The following is a 22866-nucleotide window of genomic DNA, read 5'->3' as shown; positions in this document are numbered from 1 at the left end:
ACAACAGCAAGGAACTATTCAACATCGTCAAAGAATTTACCAACCCCTCAGCCAACTCCAACGACATCACTCCCTCTCAAACCCTTTGCGACTCCCTAGCTTCGTTCTTCCACAACAAAATCGCAGACATCCACAACAGCTTCAACAACCAACCCGGAGACCAACCCACCCAACCTTCTGCCGTACCTTCACCCCCCTTGAACATCCTTTATGACTGGAACCCAATCTCCACTGAGGACACCATCCGCCTGATGAACTCCATCCACTCAGGATCCCCCACAGACCCATGCCCTCACCACATCTTCAACAAAGCAGACTCCATCATTGCACCACACCTCCGAGACGTCATCAACTGCTCCCTCAACTCCGCCACCTTCCGGGAAAGCTGGAAACACGCCGAACTCAGTGCCCTTCTGAAAAAACCCACAGCTGACCCCACCAAACTCAAAAACTACCGCCCCATCTCGCTCCTCCCTTTCCCGGCCAAAGTCATCGAGAAAGCTGTCAACAACCAGCTCGCCGCCTTTCTCGAAACCAACAAATCCCTCGACTCCTCACAGTCCGGATTCAGAGCAAAACACAGCACTGAGACCGCACTCATCGCAGCTACAGACGACATTCGAACCCTACTGGACAATGGAGACACAGTCGCCCTCATCCTTCTTGACCTCTCCGCCGCCTTCGACACAGTCTGCCATAGCACCCTGCTACAACGCCTCAGAAACATCGGAATCCAAGGAAAAGCATTGGAATGGATCACCTCGTTCCTTACCGGAAGAACTCAGAAAGTCCGCCTTCCACCATTCAAATCAGAGGCCACAGAAGTCATTTGCGGCGTGCCACAAGGATCTTCCCTCAGCCCCACCCTCTTCAACGTATACATGAGCCCCCTCGCGACCATCGCACGCCAACACAACCTCAACATCATCTCCTACGCTGATGATACTCAACTGATCCTCTCACTCACCAAAGACCCGAACACCGCCAAAACCAACCTACATGAAGGAATGAAAGAAGTAGCCGAGTGGATGAAGCACAGCCGCCTGAAACTGAACTCAGACAAAACAGAAGTCCTTATCTTAGGTACCTCCCCCTCCGCCTGGGATGACTCTTGGTGGCCAGAGGCCCTTGGAAAAGCACCCATCCAGACGGACCACGCAAGGATCCTGGGCGTCATCCTGGACTTCTCACTCTCGATGAACAGACAAGTCAACGCCGTCTCATCATCTTGCTTCAACATTCTTCGCATGCTCAAAAAAACATTTCGCTGGATTCCCACCGAAACTAGAAAAACGGTCACCCACGCACTGGTCACGAGCCGCCTGGACTACGGAAACACCCTTTACGCCGGAACCACCGCAAAACTTCAGAAAAAACTCTAACGCATCCAGAACGCATCAGCCAGACTCATACTAGACATCCCGCGTAAAGACCACATCTCTAGTCACCTGAAAAACCTCCACTGGCTCCCCGTTAATAAGAGGATAACATTCCGCCTCCTAACCCACGCTCACAAAGCACTCTACGAACTTGGACCCGAATGCCTCAACACACGACTTTCCTTCTACACCCCCTCCCGCCAGCTACGCTCCTCCAACCAAGCCCTTGCTGCTTTACCTCGCATCAACAAAACCACCATGGGAGGAAGATCCTTCTCCTACCTGGCAGCTAAAACCTGGAACTCACTTCCCACTCACCTTCGCCTCACTCAGAACCACCTAGCATTCAGAAAGCAACTTAAAACTTGGATATTCGACCAGTAATTCCCCACCCTTCTCCAAGCGCCTTGAGACCCTCTGGGTATGTAGCGCGCTATATAAATTATCTGACTTGACTTGACTTCTTTCACTTCAGTGCGCATTGAGCCGACGGCGGGGAGGGAAAGTGAAAGTAAGTGCATGAGGCTTGCAAGGGAGACAGGAGATGAACAGCGCGTGACTGAGTCCGGCCGGCCTGCAGCCTGCGAATGCCCATCCCCTGTCTCCCTTGCAAGCCCTTGGAAGCATAGTCAACGACTATAGGTCTCGCTGGCCACAGCGCTTTGCGCTGCATCGCCAGGTGCAAGACCTAAAAAGGGAGGAGACTGCTGGTTTCTTTACAGATCCTACAAGTTTAGGAAATTAAGCATTCCTGCCGCTCAGAAATATATGTTTAGTTGAGAAAACAGGCCAAAGATTGGTTAGAGCGGCTTCGTCAGCTATTGGCAGCCTTAGGCCTCAGACAAAGACCCTCACCCCCACTGAAAAAATCCAGACAGCTTTAAATTTGAGTATCATTTGAATCTCCCAGTATTATCACCAGTGCAGCTCTTCTGCCACAAGTAACAATGTCTAACCTTTGGATCAGCTCTGACAATGGTTCTAGCCATGCAGCACAGCATTCTAGATGCTGTGGCACATGGCTAAATAAGTTTTCAAAAATAAAAATAAAAAAAGCTTTGATGGGCGAACCTACAAAATGGTAGAGTTGCATTTTTTCTCTTTAGTTACTGATTCAAGATGGACCCGAAACAAAAAAAATGGGAAAAAAACATGCAAAAGTTCTTTCTTTTTGAAAGTAGGTAAGGGGGAGGAGACAAAGGGGAGTACAGCTGGGGGGCAGAAACAACAAGGGTCATGGTCAGGGCAGCAACATGGGGTTGGAGAAGGGAAGCGGCACCTGGGAGTACAGATGGGGGCAGAAACAACAAGAGTCATGGCTGGGCAGCTTTTACATGCAGTGGGGGGGAGCAGTAACAAAACGGGGGATGCAGGTGGGGGAAGCAACAATGAGGAACAGGTGGGGGAACAAATGTGCGAAAGACAGTAACCTGGAACTGTTGGGGAGAAAGCAAACAGGTAAAAAGGCAAAAGGTGAAGTGGGAGAGCCTAAGGGCGAGACAGAGGAATACAGTGTGCGCTGAATGGGGCAGAGAAGAAAATGAGGTAAAATACTTGCAGTCTTGTAGAGCCCTTAAACAAAAGGAAAAATGTATGCACCTAAAAAAGTGAGCAGTGAAAGGACACAGTAATGAGTCCAAGCTCCAGGGGGAGGGATGGAGACACAAGAACTGAAACAAACGCCCACACAGATAACAAATAAGAAGTAAGCAATTAAGAGTGACAATGATGTCAACCAATGGTAGGCAATAGGCCGACTCTTAACTCACTGTAAGGGGAACAATGTCTTGTAACAGACAACACAAGTGCAGTCCTAGGGTGAGTCCTAAAAAGGGAGTGTTGGTGATAACCCCATGATCATGGAACAAAGACTAGGATACAAATACCTCAAGGACCCAAGGAACTTCCGGAGAAAGACAAACCCACTCACAGCACACTTACTGATTTCCAACTGTCGTTGTATCCGTCCTTTACTTCGTTCCCGAAAAGATGTTTGCGTCTCGTTATACTCTGTCATGGCATCCACAAACTTTCTGGACAATACTGAATGCTGAGAGAAGTTTTAAAAAAACACCATTAGAGGCCATAAAAGTCAACAAGCACATATCTGTATTACATCCTCAAGCAAGAATGGTCAAAGAAACTGCAGCTCCTAAAGAATACTACCCTAAATGGAGAGCGCACAGACCCCAGCCAACATCACAGTTTTTAAAAACCAGCAGTACCCCACAGATGCAATCATTTATGACTCGGAAGGTCCCGGGTGTTCGTTATCAACTAGTGGACTATTAAAAGTTATAGTGCTTTCAACAAATGAACAGTAAAACATACGAAATACTAAAAGAGAGCGAGGCATTTCATTCTAGCCTGTTTATTTATCAAACACACCCAAACACACAAAAGTTGATGGAAGAAATAGTTGCAATAAGTGTAACCACTGGCAATCCCTTGGTGTACTATTCCAATCTATCATTTTTTGCCCACCATGCCTCCTCAGATTAGACCCAGTCAGGCATTTGGTGTCCCCAGTCAAGTATTTGGTGTCCACATCCCAAGGTTTAAGACACAGAAAACCTGCCTGGTGCCGTGGTTCTAACTGCTGACGGATGAACACCAAGATGGCTAGATGTGGCAGAAGCACAGGAAAAAAGCACAAAGCCTCTCCCTCATGAACAAACAGGACTAGAATTTACAAAGACACCAAGAGTCTTTAAGTGAGATGTTCTATGGGTGCATGTGTGTTTTGTATTTCTTTGAAAATATGAAATGCGATGGGGCGTTTAAATTAAAACATGGTGCTGGCCCTTGTTTCTTACAAAAGATGTCATCTATTTGAAGTTTGTAACTCCAAAGGACATGACGTGGCCCTTATTTTGTCTAATCCCTCTTTTTAGGGGAGCACATCTGGTTACATTTCCCTGTCTCCCGGGGACATGGGTACAGCTGTAACTCTTCAGAAAAAGGGGAAACATAAAGGGTTATCACATCCCTCCTGTTATGCCTTACAAACTGTGAATAATGTGCTTGGAGAACAGAACAGCCGAGAATTCTTGCATTAGGGACATACCCTGTTTCGCTCCCCTCAAATCAGTAAACAAAACACAAATTTATCACAGTGGAAAATCATGATCCTCTAACCTAGGGTGTTGAATATGCATTGGGATCACCAAGATAGCACAAACACTAACACAAGAAAATCATTCCAGCATAAAAATAATAAAAACAGCAAACATTAGCACAGGTTAGGACCAATGATATCCAAAATGCTTCTTGGATCAGTTTGGTTGTACACCCAACTGCATTCCTTTTGTGATCCTCATGAACAGGCGTCTAGCTGACGGGCAGGAATGACTTGGACAGGTATGGTTCCCAAAGATGCATAACGCCCTTCCCCTTTCTCTCTATCTAAAACCATGTGGCCCAGTCTTTCATGCTTGGATACAGTGGTCGCCTGATGAATGAATGCAAGAAAACAGCCTGGTGCTGGGATAAGGTGCTTGGCGACTAGCTTTGTGTCAGGACACTAGCCCATTAACGGGCAGTGTGCTTTGACAACTAATAAGGCAGAAAGAGTTCAAACAGGTTCCCAGCGGAAGCCACTAGAGAATAGGTGGCATGCTCCTACGCAGAACACAAGTCACGTAAACAATTCTTGTTCGAAAACACTATATCGTGAGGTAATATACACATAACCAGATATATATACAAATGACTTGTTTGCAATGGCTTATACTCGAAGAAGAGGTTAGATTGTTATATTGTAAAGCACTATGCATGCTTTAGTGCATGCATAATGTAACACGGTGCGTCATTGATAAAAATAACGGAAAAAATGAGAACAAAATCCATATGTGGGTGAAATCGCGCCACACCTTCAGGAGTGCTGGTCACTAAGGTAGCAGCACCTTCCTATTTCAGTGTGGATAGGACGGCATATCAGTAAACACTTCAGTGCACTGCGTTTACTAAGAGGCTATGATTTGGATGGTGTATATAAAGAGACAGCAAATAAGTTAACTCTACCTGAAGTGCCAGCTCTCTTTATCATTAGACGCATAAATATGCACAAGGTGCACCATTTCCTACAAATAAAGGCCCTCATGTGTACTGTTTGCATGGCGTTACAGGGTCTTGGAGTTACATAAAGACATGTCAGATGCAGACATTCAAATACTCAACATCTCCACCTCCAAAATGCACTCTCACCCCGCCCCAATCAACACATTGTCTGCCCCATGCAAAGCCCTATATTGCGTGCAAGCATACCTCCTTCGACAACCCAGTGTATTAGATCCTCGCCCCTTATGTGTCTGGACCCGGTGCTCCCAGCACATTGAGGAGATTGCTCCGAGCAGTCAGACTCCACTGATGGATCTAGCCCTACTCAGGTTCTAACAGGGCAGGATCTCTTACCTGGGTTTTTCGTATCCGGAGGTTCACGGAGGTTCTGTTAGCGCTGGCATCCTGCTCGAAGCTCTGTTCAATAGCTAAGAGAGCAAAGCAAATGTTAACAACCACATTCTAAAACTGCCTGCCTGTAGAAAAATAGAAATATTGATGTACATAGGCAACGTTCATTTCCCTTTTCCCACTCCTCTCCCTGCGCGTACCCTGAATACCGTAAAGCATTTAACTACATCCTACTGCCAGCAAAGGCCTGTACCCATGTATACATGACAGCCATTTTAGGCACCCTGGCCCTTTTTGCCCGCCTAAGATTAGAATCACCGGCTCCCCTTCTGCGTGTACACGACCCTGCCCTGAAAGGCAGCCCCCTTTTTGCTCGACCCACGCAAACCCCCCATTCCCTCTTGAAGAGGCATCCTTCGCCTTAGCAGGCATAGCCCTCCCCCAGCTGCACCTGACTGCCCCCGCTCTCTCATGTACGGGTCATAAGATCTCTCTCGCTCTCTGTGTGACTCTGTCCTTGTGTCCACCCTGGCTACCCCTCCCTTCTCCTCACGTAGGCAAGTCATAAACCTTCTTTTTCAAGACCCTGCCCTTGGGAGTCGCGGCCGCGCCTGACCAACACCTCCTTCCCTTCCATGAATGCCCCTCTGTTGACAAGTCTCCCCTCTGCGCCCGATTGTCCACGCGGCATGAATACCACTCCTTTGATGACCCTTTCTCCCGAGTCCGGCTGACCACACATGTCCGAGGCCATCGCCTGGGCCAGGAGATACCATTTACTGCCCTTATTGTATGAAGTCACTCCTCTTCAAAGGATCCTCTATCGGTCTTAGCCACCCCACCCCCCCGGGCTATGATCCGGCGCACACATCCTACAAAACACCCAGCTGCGTGATTGCCCTCCCCTCTTATCAGCAGGTCAAGGGTCCCCATTGTGAATGTATATGGGTAGGATCACCACGAGGATTATAGGGATGTCTTTCTTTTGCGTCATACATTCCTGATTGTGTTATCAAGTGTTCTGTAGAGTATAAAAACCAGAGTCTCAGCTCACTTGTTAGAGCACCTCCCGAAAGACACTGTGTTTCGTGTCCGAAATGACATGCTCTCCTCATGAGAAATAAACTTTGCTCTTGATTCCTGCTTCCAGCGCCCGTCTCTTTATTTTGGTAACTGATCAATATGGGAGCTAAGAGGCGGTTTGCGCCAGCGGCCTGGGCATCGATAGGATTATGGGCTCGTTTTCCACAATTGGCGCCCAACGTGGGGCCCATCAGTGACATGGGGTTCGGTAAGAGAGATCCAGACGAAGAAGTGAACATCTAAATGATCGGGGCACGCCTGCCTTGAGAGGGCCCTCGCCCGGCGGCCGATCGACAGAGCTTCACCAATTCTGAACGGACCTCTCTTGCAGTGACCTATTGTCCTGACTGGAATCCCACAGGAATGCTACATGGAGTAAGAGAACGAATGGGCGCTGGAGGAGGAAGTCGAAGAACTGTCCGTATGGTCCGGTCCGGGTAAGATTAAGTAGGGCGTTCCTACGCCTGATTGGTAGGGTGGTTCTATCCACCCAATTGTTGATTGATTGTATTGAAAATCGGTATTTGTATACCGAAATTGCTGATTGTTGATTGTTTGTATTGAAAATCGGTATTTGTATACCGAAATTATTGGTATTGGTTCATTTAGCTTTGAGGGCTACTTGACATATTGGTTCTCTTCTGAGAACGAGACATTCTCTGTTTTCAAACAGCGGCGAATAGGAACGTCGTCCCTCTTTGCAGATAGAGAAGGGTAGGTAATACAGACTTTTGTCCCCGGTATTAATCCGTCATGCCTACTTTTCTCCCCACTGAATTGTTTGAAGTCGATTGATAACCGATTGTTGTTCTTTAAGAATTGTTGAAGTCGATTAATAATCGATTGTTGTTCTTTGAGAATTGTTTGAAGTCGGTTGATAGTCGATTGTTGTTCTTTGAGATCTTCCCTGTCTACAAACTGAGACGAGTAGAAATATTCTGTCTTCCTTTTTGGATAGCGAAGGGCAGGTAATGCAGACATTTGTCCCCATTGTAATCCGTCATGCCTGTTTTTCTCCCCACTGATTGGTTGGTTGCCTGGACATTGTTGTTCCAGGAATTGTTTCGTTTGAGGTATTTTCTGCCTGCAAACAACGTGGAATAGAAATATTCTATCTAGTCTTTGCAAGTAGTAAAGGGTAGGTTATGCCCCTTTGTGAATTCGTCAGTCCTACCCACTCCCCACTGTTTGGGGGGTAGCTCGCATGGTCCGCCCAGGAGACTACCCTTATGGAGGACATATGCTCCCCGCTCATGGGCCATTTAGTGGAGGTAGACCATCTGGTCCGTCCAGGAGGCTACCCTAGTAGATGGAAGTACATCGCTCGGTCTGTCCAGGATGATACCCCAATGAAGGAATATATGTTCCCCTTTTGATCGATAATCTCGTTCCACCCCGGACCATTTATTGGAGGGAACTCGTCTGGTCCGCCCAGAAGTACCCCCTAGTGAAAAGGACACATAAAAATATGAAGTGATCACCGTTCCCTACTAACAGAAAGCCTTAGCTCGAAACACGCTAAGGAAGAGAAAGAAAACTAAAAAGAAATCAGGCTAAGTCAGTAACCCCCTGATGAGCTTTTGACTTCACTAAAAATAAGAAACATTAGAAATAGTTCGTAACAAGAAATATAAAATGGCGAAAAGTTTGACAGCAAAAATAGCCACGAGGTAGCTAGGCTTCACTGCCTGTTCCTGCTCCCAACATGCCTGCCTCATTGCCCGCCACGCCCAAATAACGGTTACATGAAATAGAAACAATCAAATAGGTACCTACCCTCATTCCGGAAGCTCCCAAAGTGCAACAGGTCCGCGGTTACGCCCATCCGGAAGGCGAGGCCTCGAGGCACGAGGGGCCCGCCTGACCACGGTCGGGAGGAGATGATGTTGGGCAGGCGGTCCAAAGAATGGCAGAGTCCTCTCCTTCTCTCCTCTTCCGCTGCCCTGCAGGCCACGGGGGGGGGGGGGCTGTCTTGCCTCAGCCACCGACCACCCCCCCCCCCCCTTCTGTCTCTCGCCTGGTCCGACCCACGAAGAAGGCAGAAGCCGAAGGCGAGAATGGCGGCGAATCAAGTAGTCCCGCCACATGTCAAATTCCCTGGATAGTTACAGGTAGTGCTGCCACATGTCGACGCCTGGACAGTTCCAGATAGTCCCGCCACATGTCAAGGGAAAGGGGGGGGCTGTCTTGCCTCAGCCGCCGACCACCCCCCCCCCCCGTCTTCAATAGCCAGCACGGCCAATATCGAGACGACGGAGCCGAGTAACGGCGCGGGGTCGCTGGAAGGGGGAGGTGACGCGAACGAGCCTCCCCCACCTCCCTCCAGGTGGAGGCTTCCAGCGACACCCCAATGCTCTTACTTAAAGAGGGTCAACATCATAAAGTGGTCCTCTGCCCAGGACGGGCACACGCTCCATGCCTTCTCCCCTCAACCTTGAAGATTCTATAAGAGCCGGGGGGCACCCCGATCCCTCCGCATGGGTGCCCCCGCCCCCTTCACTGGGAACCACGACACCGGTGCAACTCCTGCCGGCACCAGCCTCGGATTGGAAATGGCTAAAATGAAGCCACGGCACGGACTTGTTCAGTTCCGGAGGACCGCCAGGATGACCCGGTAGGAAAATTGTTGCCGCCCTTCCCACTCTTTGACTCATGGTCCATATTTGCTAAACTGTTAACCACATAGCACAAAACTTTTTGAACTACCAACGGAAAGTTCTGGGCCAACCACGCGAGACTAGAGACTTTCTGACTGTGCTGGAACTTGCCTGACCCCACCTAAAATGGCGCCGCCACAAAATGAAACATATTTTGAATAAACTTTGTTGCACCCAGGTTGCGCAGCTTGTTGTCCCGAGATCTATGTGCAGTTTTTGGACAATGAAAGTAGATATGAAGGGCGTTGAGTATGTGCTTGGATAATGAATTGACTTGGGGTGGGTACTGATTATGATTTGGAAAATGAATTGGTGTAACTTAGATAACGAATGAGTATTGGATAAATGAATTTTTGAATTAATTGAAAATGAATTCTTGACATGCATCATGTTTGCTCTGTAAGGAAATTTTAATACGATTTTATTTGCACTGCTGCACTTTTATGCAATGAACTGCCACCAATTCCGTTTATTAAAAGTATTTTTAAGAAGAAAGCATGGTCGTTGCAGTTGCATTAATGAGTTTTGGATGCCTTACTACTGTGAGCGAAGAGTAAGTATGATGAAGGATGAAGATCAAAAAGGGACCAGATATTTAGCAGCTACCTTATGTGCCACAAGCAGCCGGAAAAGTGTTTCAGATAACCCTTTAAATGACACCACAGAAAATGCAACCTGACCGTCACCCTTGCACCCGATAAAGAGGGTTACGACCAAGTAGCTCATGTAGATACTCAGATCGTCAATGATTATCTATCTGACACCACTGGTCCCTCTGGGCTGAAATGCCGAGATGGCAAGGGAATGCAGTACGAGGAGATAGAGCGAGTATATGGTAGGTAGAAACATTTTTGAACTACTGCATGATGATGTGCTTTGAATGCTGCCCCCCCCACCCCTTCTTTTCCTCCCTTCTGCAGGTTACGTCAGAACGTCGGCTGAGGTGTGGAAGAGCGACGGTTGGACCACCGACGAAAAAGGGAAGGGGGGAATATGTGTTTAGTCACTATAACGATACATTTTTAAAAAGACGTAGGCTTAACATGACTGTTCCTCCTTAGGACATAGCGACTGAGAGGATGGACTGACATAGAAACTGGACAGGTACTGAATGACGAAAAATTGACTAGAAATGACGTATTACATAATGTAACTGGACGTTTGACTAGGTAGGGAAAGGACAAAGAAAAATTATACAGGTAAGGGTTGCCACGGCACCACCCGTCTAGGAAGTTAGAAATATTGCTGATGTTCAAAATGCACTACCCCCTTTCTCACACTCTTATAGATATAGCCAAGCTGTCCGACTGTTCTCCCGATCAATACTTGCCGTTGCCTCAGCCTGGAGAACTTCCCACCACAGGAGGGAACAGAAAAATGGCTTAAGATCCAACCATGGGTAACTAGCACGACCAGGTTAATTACTGATCGACCAGCCGAGGTGTGAGTATTGGTAATTGGGAACGCTCGCAGGCGTGACAAGCGAGAAGGGAAAGGGAGGAAGGGTAGAAAGAGCAAGCACATAGATAAAACAGGATAGTAAAGATACGTAGGATATACATATAAAAACAGACGTTGTAGGCTAACAATTGTTTCCTGTCTTGTCGAGAATGTCTTGTATATGTGTAATACATGTGCCGTCTTCCCTGTCTGAGTTTGTGTGTGTATAAATGTACGAATTTATGTCTTCCCTCTGTCTGTATCTGTGCGTTACCTGACCTTTGCTGTTCCGTGTTGTGAGCGCACTAAATGACCTATTTTTGTACACGTCTCTCTCTCTCTCTCTCTCTCTCTCTCTCTCTCTCTCTCTCTCTACATGTCATACGTGTACCGAATGGCTCGTTTAGATTGCGGACGACTCTCACTCTCTATGAGAGTCTGCCTATTCTCTCTCCTTCATTGGTAAAATTGTGCCCCACCGGCACCAGTCTGATTTGATACATATTGAACGCGAAGGTGTTCAGCGAAATTGGCCGAAACTAAAATAATTGTATCTCGCCATATTACTGCCTCTCCTTTCTGCAAAAATGAATGAACTTGAATTGGCTGAGAAGGAAAGGACAGGTAAGACGACTAAAGTCTCCCAAATCTGGCCATTTATAGGGGAACTGTATGTCAATGGCACCTTATGTCTGTTCTTCAGAGACGAACGCCAACGTCCAGATTGAACTCCCAACGCCCGGATTGCCCCACCCCCTTTTGCACCCAAGCGCAAGCACCCGAAGCATCCCCGCCCCATTTTTCGGTAAACCCCAATTGCTGTCCCGAATATAAACTTGATGCAGATGAGTAGCTGTTGACCCTCGAGAATACCCTGTTTTGCCTGACTCTCGATAATGACACCCCCGCCCTGTTCGAAAAGGTTAGCCAGTCCTGATGGGAAATGCTCTGTAAAATGCTGAATATGATGTAATGCACAGTTGATGGGAACCTCACTTGATTTATAAATAAGACGATGAATAGACCTGCCATGAACCCAGTAGGAATACTGACACATGCACTGCTTGGTAATGGACCTCTGACTGTGACCAATGAGCGTATCTCCCAAATGCGTAGAATTGAGGGAGGAATTCACATGCGTAGATATCTTCTTTTGCCATTTCACTGAAACCTTGTCTTGTACCTATTCAAAGATTCACGATCACCAAAGGAGATGGGTCAGAAGTGACGTACAGCCTGGCCGCGGATCTTGGGACTCGTGTGACCTCGACCAAAGGTGGAGCCGCAGAGCAACAGGATACGGGACGAGACCGCAACTTCAACGTGGAAAATGAAAAACGGCGAGCCACCTCGAAGCCACTCGCCTGCTAAACCCACGTGTGCCTGGAGTCTCCGTCCCCCTTCCTTGAGCCCGATGGATGGGCCTGCCTGCTTGTTATCCTTTGCTCCCTTGGTCCCTTTTGCGTGTCCCAGGAACTCTGACCCAACTCCACCCTCTCCCCTATCGACTATTTGAACCACACTCACCCTCTTTTCCACGTGACTTTTTGCCAAAGGAAAGAACAGCATTCCACTGGGAATAGGGTGCTGCCATAGAACTATGGGTGCCGAGCATAAGGCGCCACCAACCGGATTGTTTAGGAAACAGGACTGTGGTCTAACAGCAGAGGACTGACCGCACCCTGCAACGCGAAAGGATAGAACAGAGCTGGACCTATAGCTCCGCCGCCGGTGCTCAACAGCGCCAACGAAAGTACTCGGACTAGAGCCTACCAGTGATGGCTCACTGACAAAAAGACACTGGGACGAAGAAATATTGTATATTGAACTGAATTCCGCTCTCAACTACCTGGTCAAAACTGTTCATTGGTTACATTTTTAGTCAGAAACATTCATGCTATGTAGTGCTTTTAAATGGTAGGAACTCGACAAATGCAATCTCCTATGTGCCGTATTCTGCCAAACACATCAACTGTCCATGATTATATACCATATGCTAATATTGACAATGCTAATTCTGCGACCGTGCCTGTTTATATGTACCATCATCGATCACGAAAATGAACTTTTGCTATGTAAAAAGGGGCGACTGTAGAAAAATAGAAATATTGATGTACATAGGCAACGTTCATTTCCCTTTTCCCACTCCTCTCCCTGCGCGTACCCTGAATACCGTAAAGCATTTAACTACATCCTACTGCCAGCAAAGGCCTGTACCCATGTATACATGACAGCCATTTTAGGCACCCTGGCCCTTTTTGCCCGCCTAAGATTAGAATCACCGGCTCCCCTTCTGCGTGTACACGACCCTGCCCTGAAAGGCAGCCCCCTTTTTGCTCGACCCACGCAAACCCCCCATTCCCTCTTGAAGAGGCATCCTTCGCCTTAGCAGGCATAGCCCTCCCCCAGCTGCACCTGACTGCCCCCGCTCTCTCATGTACGGGTCATAAGATCTCTCTCGCTCTCTGTGTGACTCTGTCCTTGTGTCCACCCTGGCTACCCCTCCCTTCTCCTCACGTAGGCAAGTCATAAACCTTCTTTTTCAAGACCCTGCCCTTGGGAGTCGCGGCCGCGCCTGACCAACACCTCCTTCCCTTCCATGAATGCCCCTCTGTTGACAAGTCTCCCCTCTGCGCCCGATTGTCCACGCGGCATGAATACCACTCCTTTGATGACCCTTTCCCCCGAGTCCGGCTGACCACACATGTCCGAGGCCATCGCCTGGGCCAGGAGATACCATTTACTGCCCTTATTGTATGAAGTCACTCCTCTTCAAAGGATCCTCTATCGGTCTTAGCCACCCCACCCCCCCGGGCTATGATCCGGCGCACACATCCTACAAAACACCCAGCTGCGTGATTGCCCTCCCCTCTTATCAGCAGGTCAAGGGTCCCCATTGTGAATGTATATGGGTAGGATCACCACGAGGATTATAGGGATGTCTTTCTTTTGCGTCATACATTCCTGATTGTGTTATCAAGTGTTCTGTAGAGTATAAAAACCAGAGTCTCAGCTCACTTGTTAGAGCACCTCCCGAAAGACACTGTGTTTCGTGTCCGAAATGACATGCTCTCCTCATGAGAAATAAACTTTGCTCTTGATTCCTGCTTCCAGCGCCCGTCTCTTTATTTTGGTAACTGATCAATATGGGAGCTAAGAGGCGGTTTGCGCCAGCGGCCTGGGCATCGATAGGATTATGGGCTCGTTTTCCACATGCCAGTCATCTGCCAATGATAAAATAATGGCAATTAATCTATGCTAGCACTCTGTGATCGCTCATATAGTTTCAGGTCTAACCAGCAGGGCATCAGCTGTAAGGGATGCTGTTACAATAGCAATCATTCTATATACACAGAAAATGCGGACCTCAATGGGCGCATCTCACGACAGTACTAAAAGTTAAGAAAATAAGAATGCTGGGGCCTTCCACCTAGGTCATACTACAGTAAGACTCAATGTCAGATTTGTTGGCAAGTGAAATACAGACTTCTGGAGTATAAGCAAGTAGTGGGTTTGTATGCACCGATGAAGAAATACAGTAGTAAGTCACTAAGCAGTGTAATCTCCATGCATGTACACCCTGATGGTAAAGCCATGAGAAAAGCATTCTACTTACCTGGTGAAGAGGTTCTGCAGCCCTGCATGGCGCGAATGGACTTCACTGCTAGAGACTTGCATATAAACGTGATGCGAAACACAAGCCGCATGCGTGCAAGTCTTCAAAGTAGGAACATAATCATTAACAGTAATGAGGTCTCCTTACACCTCCAAACTGAATCCGGTGGTGTACCTCCAAGAACGACGAGCTCAAGGAACTTCAACAGTCAACAATACAAGACCATAAGACACCATACAAAGGCTAAAGTCATAATGTCACTGCATGCAATAAGTGCACCAATCCTTTCCCAAAAGCTACTTTGTTTCTTCAAAAACACTACAGCACCAAAGGAAGTGTGTTGACATGCTGTACATCACAAGAAGGGTGGGAACGGCATGCCTTTATAAAGAAATAGCATGACCATAAAGTAAATAATCGTCAAATGAACAGACATTAACAAAAGTTTCAACAGCTGTCTCTGCAAACAACATGGATTGGGAACCATCAGAGATTGCTATCTCAAGCAACGACTTTAAGCCACAGAGCAGGGTCTAGAAGAATGAAACAGTGGTGGGAACAACGATACTACCCTTGTCCCTTCTGATTGCCAATCACCACTGGACAAACACTCATAACCAGCTGCTCTCAATTCTACAAATACACCTGGTCGCCCTAAGCGTGCCTCAATCACCTTTCCCCACTGGCATTAGCACGTCCACAAGACCATGACACATGCCTACAAATGGCTATTTGAAGAGGAGTTATGGTTCTGAAGGCGGGCGCAAGTTATGGTTTGTAGTATGAAAAATAAATGATGATTTGTAGATATTTCGGCCCTTAGTCATAACTGCATTTCAACAGTTTTTTCAGTAAGTATATAAAACACTGTTAATGAATTATTATCTAGCTATGTGCCATGCCATTTTCACTTGCACTCACACTTTAGATGCTGAGAGAAAATGCTCACAATTGGAGATTTTTGCTTTTCACTTTTTCTTGAGTCAATCAAATAAACAATTCTCGTGCCTTGCACCAAGGAACAAGGAATTCAAGAGGCAATCCTGGACAAGTCCATCTAATGCCATTATACCTTCGGTACGAGATGAGGAGCGAAAGTGGTGAAAGGGAATTCACAGTATAAGGCCAAAATTTACATTTCCACAAAAAGGTGTGAAGAATTGAAATCCTGGATTGCAAATATCATTGAACAACCTTGCACCTGTAGTTGTTTACAGAGGTGAAACGATTGATCTTTCTACTCATTCGCCTCTGCTCTAAGCAGCGTCAACAGCATCTTTGTTGATAATAATAATATAATAAATAATAACCCAATATTTGTAAAGCACAAACTAATCACCCCCTTAAAGTTTTCAAGGCGCTGGGGGGATGGGGGGTTGAGAAGATTATGCGAGCTACTGCCTAGAGTCACATGGTGCTGGGCTGAGCTGCCGCCGGCGATCAAACCGGGAGCCCCGTGCTCTGGAGTCAGCCGCCTGGCCGCTGCGCCACACCTCTTCCAATCAATCAATCAATCAATGGCATTTTTATAGCGCGCTACTCACCCAGAAGGGTGTCAAGGCGCTGGGGGGAGGGGTCCGCTACTGCTCGAAGAGCCAGGTCTTGAGGAGTTTCCTGAAGGAGAGATGATCCTGGGTCAGCCGGAGGTGGATCGGGAGGGAGTTCCATGTCTTGGCTGCCAGGTAGGAGAAGGATCTTCCCCCGGCGGTGGCTTTGAGGATTCGTGGTACGGTGGCGAGGGCGAGGCTGGTCGATCGTAACTGGCGGGTGGGTGCGTAGAAGGTCAGGCGGTTGTTGAGGTACTTGGGGCCCAGGTCGTGGAGTGTCTTGTGTGCGTGGGTGAGGTGCCTGAACGTGATCCTCTTGCTGACAGGGAGACAGTGCAGGTCTTTCAGATGGCCGGAGATGTGGCTGCGTCGGGGAATGACCAGGACGAGTCGTGCGGAGGCGTTCTGGATGCGGTGGAGTCTTTTCTGAAGTTTGGCTGTGGTTCCGGCGTAGAGGGTGTTTCCGTAGTCCAGTCGGCTGGTGGCGAGTGCCTGGGTGACCGTCTTCCTGGTTTCGGTGGGGATCCATCGGAAGATCTTACGGAGCATGCGCAGGGTGTTGAAGCATGATGACGAGACGGCGTTGACTTGTCTGGTCATCGAGAGGGAGGAGTCCAGGATGAAGCCCAGGTTGCGTGCTTGGTCCGTTGGTTTGAGGGTGGTGCCGAGGGCAGGGGGCCACCAGGAGTCGGCCCAGGCGGAGGGCGAAGATCCCAGGATGAGGACTTCCGTCTTGTCTGAGTTCAGTTTCAGGCGGCTGTTCTTCATCCATTCGGCGACGTCTTTCATCCCCTCATGTAGGCTGGTTCTGGCGGTGGCAGGGTCGTTGGTAAGGGAGAGGATCAGCTGGGTGTCGTCGGCGTAGGAGATGATGTTGAGGTTGTGTTTGCGTGCGATGGCTGCGAGAGGGATCATGTAGATGTTGAAGAGGGTTGGGCCGAGTGATGACCCTTGTGGTACGCCGCAGATGGCTTCGGTGGCCTCGGATCTGAACGGGGGAGGCGGTCTCTCTGGGTTCTACCGGCAAGGAACGAGATGATCCACTCCAGTGCCTTCTCTCGGATTCAGATGTTGCTGAGACGCTGTACTAGGGTGCGGTGGCAGACAGTGTTGAACGCTGCGGAGAGGTCCACGAGGATGAGGGCCGCTGTTTTCCTGTTGTCGAGCAGGGATCTGACGTCGTCTGTGGCTGTGATGAGGGCGGTCTCGGTGCTGTGGTTGGCTCGGAAGCCGGACTGCGAAGGGTCGAGGGATCTGTTCGTCTCGAGGAAGGCGGCAAGCTGTCTGTTGACGGTCTTTTCGATGACTTTGGCAGAAAAAGGGAGGAGCGAGATAAGGCGGTAGTTCTTGAGGTCGGTGGGGTCCGCCATTGGTTTCTTCAGTAAGGCGCTGAGCTCGGCGTGCTTCCAGGTCTCCGGGAAGGTGGTGGTGTTGAAGGCGGTGTTTATGATGTCCCGGAGTTGAGGTGCGAAGATGGAGTCGGCCTTGTTGAAGATGTGGTGGGGGCAGGGGTCGGTTGGTGATCCGGAGTGGATGGTGTTCATCGTAGGGTGGTGTCTTCGGTGCTGATCGGGGTCCAGGCGCAGAGGGTGGTGGTGGGGAGGCGTTGGTTCGGTGCGTGGTTGGTGCGCCGAAGCTGTTGTGTATATCGGCGATCTTGCGGTGGAAGAACGAGGCGAGTGAGTCGCAGCGGTCTTGGGAGGCAGTGATGTCGTTGTTTCCGGCGCTGGGGTTGGAGAGCTCTTTAACGATGCTGAAGATTTCCTTGCTGTTGTGGGCGCTGTTGTCCAGTCGTTCTTTGAATGCTGTCTTCTTGGTGGTGCGGATCAGCTGGTGGTGTTTGCGGGTGGCGTGCTTGAGGGCCGTCATGTTGTCCGTGGTCTGGTCGTGGCCCCAGGCTTTCTCGAGGGTGCAGCAGTTTTTCTTGGAGGTCTTGAGTTAGTCGGTGAACCAGGTGGCTTTCTTGCTACCGGGTCTGCTGGGAGGGTCCTTCAGTGTTGCGAGGTCATCTGCGCAGTTGGTGAGCCACTGTGTGAGGTTGCTGGCTGCTTCGTTGGGGTCCGTTGTGCTGGCGGGAGGGTTCTGGCGGAGGGAGGTGGTGAGCTGCTCGGCGGTGATCTTGTTCCAGCTCCTGCGAGGACCCTGTTGCGGGTGGTGGTGGGTCGTGGTTTTTCTGAAGCTGCAGTGGATGCAGCTGTGGTCAGTCCAATGAAGTCCGGTGGAGTGGCTGAAGGAGATGTGCTTGCTGGAGGAGAAGACGGGGTTAAGCGTGTGGCTGGCGTAGTGGGTGGGGGTGTTCACCAGTTGCTCGAGTCCGAGGTTAGTGAGGTTGTCTAGCAGGGTGGCGGTGTTGCGGTCCTTGTTGTTCTCCAGGTGGAAGTTGAGGTCCCCTAGGAGGATGTAGTCGGCGGAGGGGAGGGCGTGCGGGCTGATGAAGTCGGCGATGTCTTCGCTGAATTGGTAAGGTACCAGAGGTAGCCCAATATGCACATAGAAGAGTTTATCATTCTCTTCCAGAGACAAGCACACTGCCTGAAGTAAAGAACTGCCTGCTCAACTGCAGGAACTAAAGAGGCAGCAATTAGTTACAAAACTTAGCAGAAAGCTAGGGGGACGAACTGTGGAGATTTAAGGCTGGAACGAAGGACCATAAATCGGTATTGCATTCCAACCAGTAATAAGAAGAACAATCTGCGGCACTACCTGATGTGGATGAGGAAGTAGGTGACCTCTGGACATTCAGGGACACCAGTCACTCTTTCAGAGCTTGCCGGATCATCACCTTTAATGTCTTTCTTTTTGTGAATTTGTTCATGTTTCTAAGATCCAAGGAGAGCCTCAAGCTCCTTAGCATCTTGAAAGTTAGATAACAGAGGCAACAGCATCAACTCTTACATTTGTTGCTCTGCGCTTCGTTATGACTAGACAGGTAAATAGTCTGAAAAATCGCAGTGACTACCAAAAGGAACAACCTACTTACCTTCAACAATGCTCATTCTAGTTGGTACAGTGCCGCAGTTTACTTGCCTTTTAAATTCTCCTAGACAGAGGGGAGAGTTGTGGCGCCGCGGCCAGGGCGACTGACTCCGGAATCTGGGATCACGGTTCGATCACCGGCGGCAAATTAACCCAGCACCATGTGACTCTGGGCAATAGCTTGCTTAATCTTCCCGACAGCCCCCAGCGCTAGAGACCCTTACAGGTGATTGTGCGCTTTACAAATGTGGAATATTATTATTATTAGACACTACAGCGAATCGAGATACCTTATTTAGAAATCAAACCGCTAGCATCCCGTTGTCTCCTTAATATCTGGGACCCTACCGATCTCAACACATACACAACACAATGGGTTACTCTCGCTTGCATGCTCGCTAAGAGAAACATAGCTCAACTCTGGGGGGCTGCACATACGCCTGCAGTAGCGGACTGGGAAAATGACCTCGACTGGAGTATGATGCGAGAAAAAACGGTATGGAAAATGCTACTTACCAGTATGCATCTGTTCTTGGCATGTAGGGCTGCTGACATTCATATCTTAGCATAGATCGCCGCCTAGTGTTGGGTCCGGATGTTTGCACTTTGTTGTCCTGGAAGAGTCTTCGAAGTATCACAAGATAGGCGACTCCTCCGCTGGACTACAGTGCGCATGGGCATCGACTCCATCTTCAGACTGTTTTTCGCCATTGTGACAAAGATGGAGTACAGAAAAGTAAGAGATGACCATGTAAATGTATGTAGAAAGAATTACTGCAGCGGTGACAGGCACCGGGGAGGAGGGTGGGCGATATGAATGTCAGCAGGCATGTGGGCTGCTGAATTCATATTTTAGCAAAGACTGTATAGCAGTATCTCCTCTAGCGGTGGTCACCTGTTCTAGCTGCAGCAGTTTGAAAAAGAGTTTTGAGGACAGCCTGGCCTACGGCAGCTTGTTGCTTTGCTTTCACATCTACACAGTAGTGCTTAGTGAAAGTGTGTATGGTAGACCATGTAGCGGCCCTATATATGTCTTCTAGTGAAATATTTCCTAGGAAAGTTATGGATGCCCCCATTTTGCGCGTTGAGTGGGCTTTCGGGGGAACTGGTAGAGTGCGCTTGGCCTTTTGATAGCATATCTGAATGCACTTAACTATCCATCTGGCTATTCCTGTTTTTGAAATAGGGTTACCCTTTTGTTGTCGAGCAAAAGCAACAAATAGTGGTTTTGTCTTTCTGAAAGCTTTAGTTCTGTCAACGTAATATAACAGAGCTCTTTTTAGATCTAGTGTGTGTAGGGCTCTCTCAGCCACTGACTGCGGGTTTTGGAAGAAAACTGGCAAATCTATTGACTGATTGATATGGAACGTTGATATAACTTTTGGCATGAACTTAGGGTTAGTACGGAGCACTACCTCATTATGATGTATTTGCATGAAAGGTTCTTGAATTGTTAGTGCTTGTAGCTCACTCACTCGCCTGAGGGAGGTAAAGGCAACTAAAAAGGCCACTTTCCATGTTAGGAATTGTAATTCACACGAATGGAGTGGTTGGAAAGGTGGCCCCATAAGTCTGGTAAGTTCTACGTTTAAGTTCCAGACTGGCGAAGGAGGATGTCTTGGAGGGATAATTCTTTTAAATCCCTCCATAAAAGCTTTGATAGGTGGTATTCTGAACAGGGACAGGTGTTGGCTGTTTTGGAGATATGCTGCTATAGCAGCAAGGTGTAGCCTTATGGAAGAGTATGCTATATTGCATCTTTGCAGATGTAATAAGTAACAGATTATGTTTTGGATGGAGGCATCTAATGGATTAATTTGGTTATTACAGTAAATTACAAATCTTTTCCATTTAACTGCGTAGCATGCTCAAGTAGTTGGGCGTCTTCCTTCCTTGATAATGTTCATACAGTCTGGAGGCAAGTTAAGATATCCGAACTCTAAGACCTCAGGAGCCAGATCGCTAGGTTCATCTGATTGGGATCTGGGTGCCTGATTTCTCCATGGTTCTGTGTTAACAGCTGTGGCGATAGGCGCAGTCTGTGGTGTGGAACTACTGAGAATTCTAGGAGTGTTGTGTACCATGGCTATCTTGCCCATGTGGAAGCAACCAGGATCATTGTGAGGGACTGTTGCTTTAGTTTGCATTCCACTAATGGAATCAGTGGGGTTGCCGGAAAAGCGTACGCAAATCTGCCTGACCAGTTCATCCATATCACATTGCCCTGTGACAACAGGTGTGGGAACCTGGCGGCAAAGGACTGTCATTTTGAGTTTTCTTTTGTGTCACACAGATCTATCTCTGGATGCCCCACTTTTTGAAGAATGGTTGGAGGACTTGAGGGTGAATTTCCCATTTGTGTATTTGTTGGCTGTGTCTGCTTAGTAGATCTGCGATCTGATAGTCTATTCCTGGGAGGTGTTCTGCTAGGAGAAAGATGTTTTTTGGAATTTCCCTCCTCCATATGCTCTGTGCTCGGTAAGACAGCTGCAGAGATTGTGTCCCTCCCTGTTTCTGGATGTAGTACATGGCTGTCATGGTGTCCTTCCGGATCAATACAGCCTTGATGTACAAGTATTTCTGGAAGGCTTTCATTGCTAGAAATACTGCTAGCAACTTTAAGTTGTTTATATGCAGTGTCTTTTGCTTGACTGTACAGAGCCCTTGGACTGTGAATTGAAGTAGGTGGGCTCCCCAACCTGTCAGTGATGCGCCCGGTGTTAATACTACTTGTGGAACTGGTTCTTGGAACAGTCGCCCCTTGGAAAAGTTGTGGGTTCCACCATTGCAGAGAGTTGTAAGTGCGACTGTCTACCAACACAAGGTCTTTTAGTTGTCCTTGAGCTTGGTTCCACTGCCGTGCAAGACATTCTTGCAATGGACGCATTTGAAGTCGGGAATGAGGGACAATGAATATGTAGGAGGCCATCATGCCTATAAGCTGCATGAACACTCGAGCTGGCAAGGAGTGTTGTGGGTGAAATCTTTGAATTAGAGACTGCATGTTGGCTATCCTGGCTGGATTTGGATATGCTTTTGCCACTGAGGTATCTATTGTTGCTCCCAGATATTGGTGTATGTGGGAGGGCTGCAGATGTGATTTTGGATAATTTATGGAAAATCCCAGACTGTGCAGCAGCTGGATTGTCTGAGATGTGTGGTTTGCACCCTGTGCGTATGTGTTGGCTTTTATGAGCCAATCGTCCAGGTAGGGGAACACATGGATGTGTTGCCTTCTGAGGTGTGCTGCTACTACTGCTAGGCATTTTGTAAAAACCCTTGGTGCTGTAGTTATCCCGAAGGGGAGTACTTTGAATTGATAATGTTGACCTTCTATTGTGAACCTGAGGTATTTCCTGTGAGCTGGATGTATAGGTATGTGAAAGTATGCATCCTTGAGGTCTAATGTAGCGATGAATTCGCCTTGTTAGAGTATCAGGAGTACTTGTTGAAGAGTGATCATATGGAAATGCTCTGAGAGTATGTATTGGTTCAGAGGTCTGAGGTCCAATATTGGTCTGAGGGACCCGTCCTTTTTGGGAATAAGGAAGTATAGGGAGTATACTCCTGTCCCTTGGTGTTGAAAAGGGACTGTCTTCTATGGCTCCCTTTTCTAGCATGGATGTTACCTCTTGTTGTAACAGCGTGATGTGTTCTTTGGACATAGGACGGTGTTTGGGTGGTATGTTGGGTGGAGTTGAAGTGAGTTCCAGGCACTAACCATAGTGGATAATTTGTCTCACCCACCTGTCTGTTGT

The 22866-nt window shown here is 48.2% G+C and overlaps 1 protein-coding gene across 2 annotated transcripts in view; it reads right to left on the bottom strand.

Annotated features, from left to right (window-relative positions):
• The window catches only part of STX2 (syntaxin 2), a 336184-nt gene that overhangs the window by 89421 nt on the left and 223897 nt on the right, over positions 1 to 22866 (bottom strand). For both annotated transcript variants that reach the window (XM_086942665.1, XM_086942666.1), the window contains exons 5-6: positions 5793 to 5866; positions 3321 to 3429 (exon numbers count right to left, since the gene is read on the bottom strand). In XM_086942665.1, the coding sequence (XP_086798791.1) occupies positions 3321 to 3429; positions 5793 to 5866 (183 nt within the window). The remainder of the gene's footprint in view (positions 1 to 3320; positions 3430 to 5792; positions 5867 to 22866) is intronic.

Source organism: Lissotriton vulgaris, chromosome 11 (genome assembly GCF_964263255.1).
Source record: "Lissotriton vulgaris chromosome 11, aLisVul1.2, whole genome shotgun sequence".
Lineage (NCBI taxonomy): Eukaryota > Metazoa > Chordata > Amphibia > Caudata > Salamandridae > Lissotriton > Lissotriton vulgaris.
The sequence above is the reverse complement of the archived record's forward strand: the minus strand, read 5'-3'. Positions and strand labels throughout refer to the sequence as shown.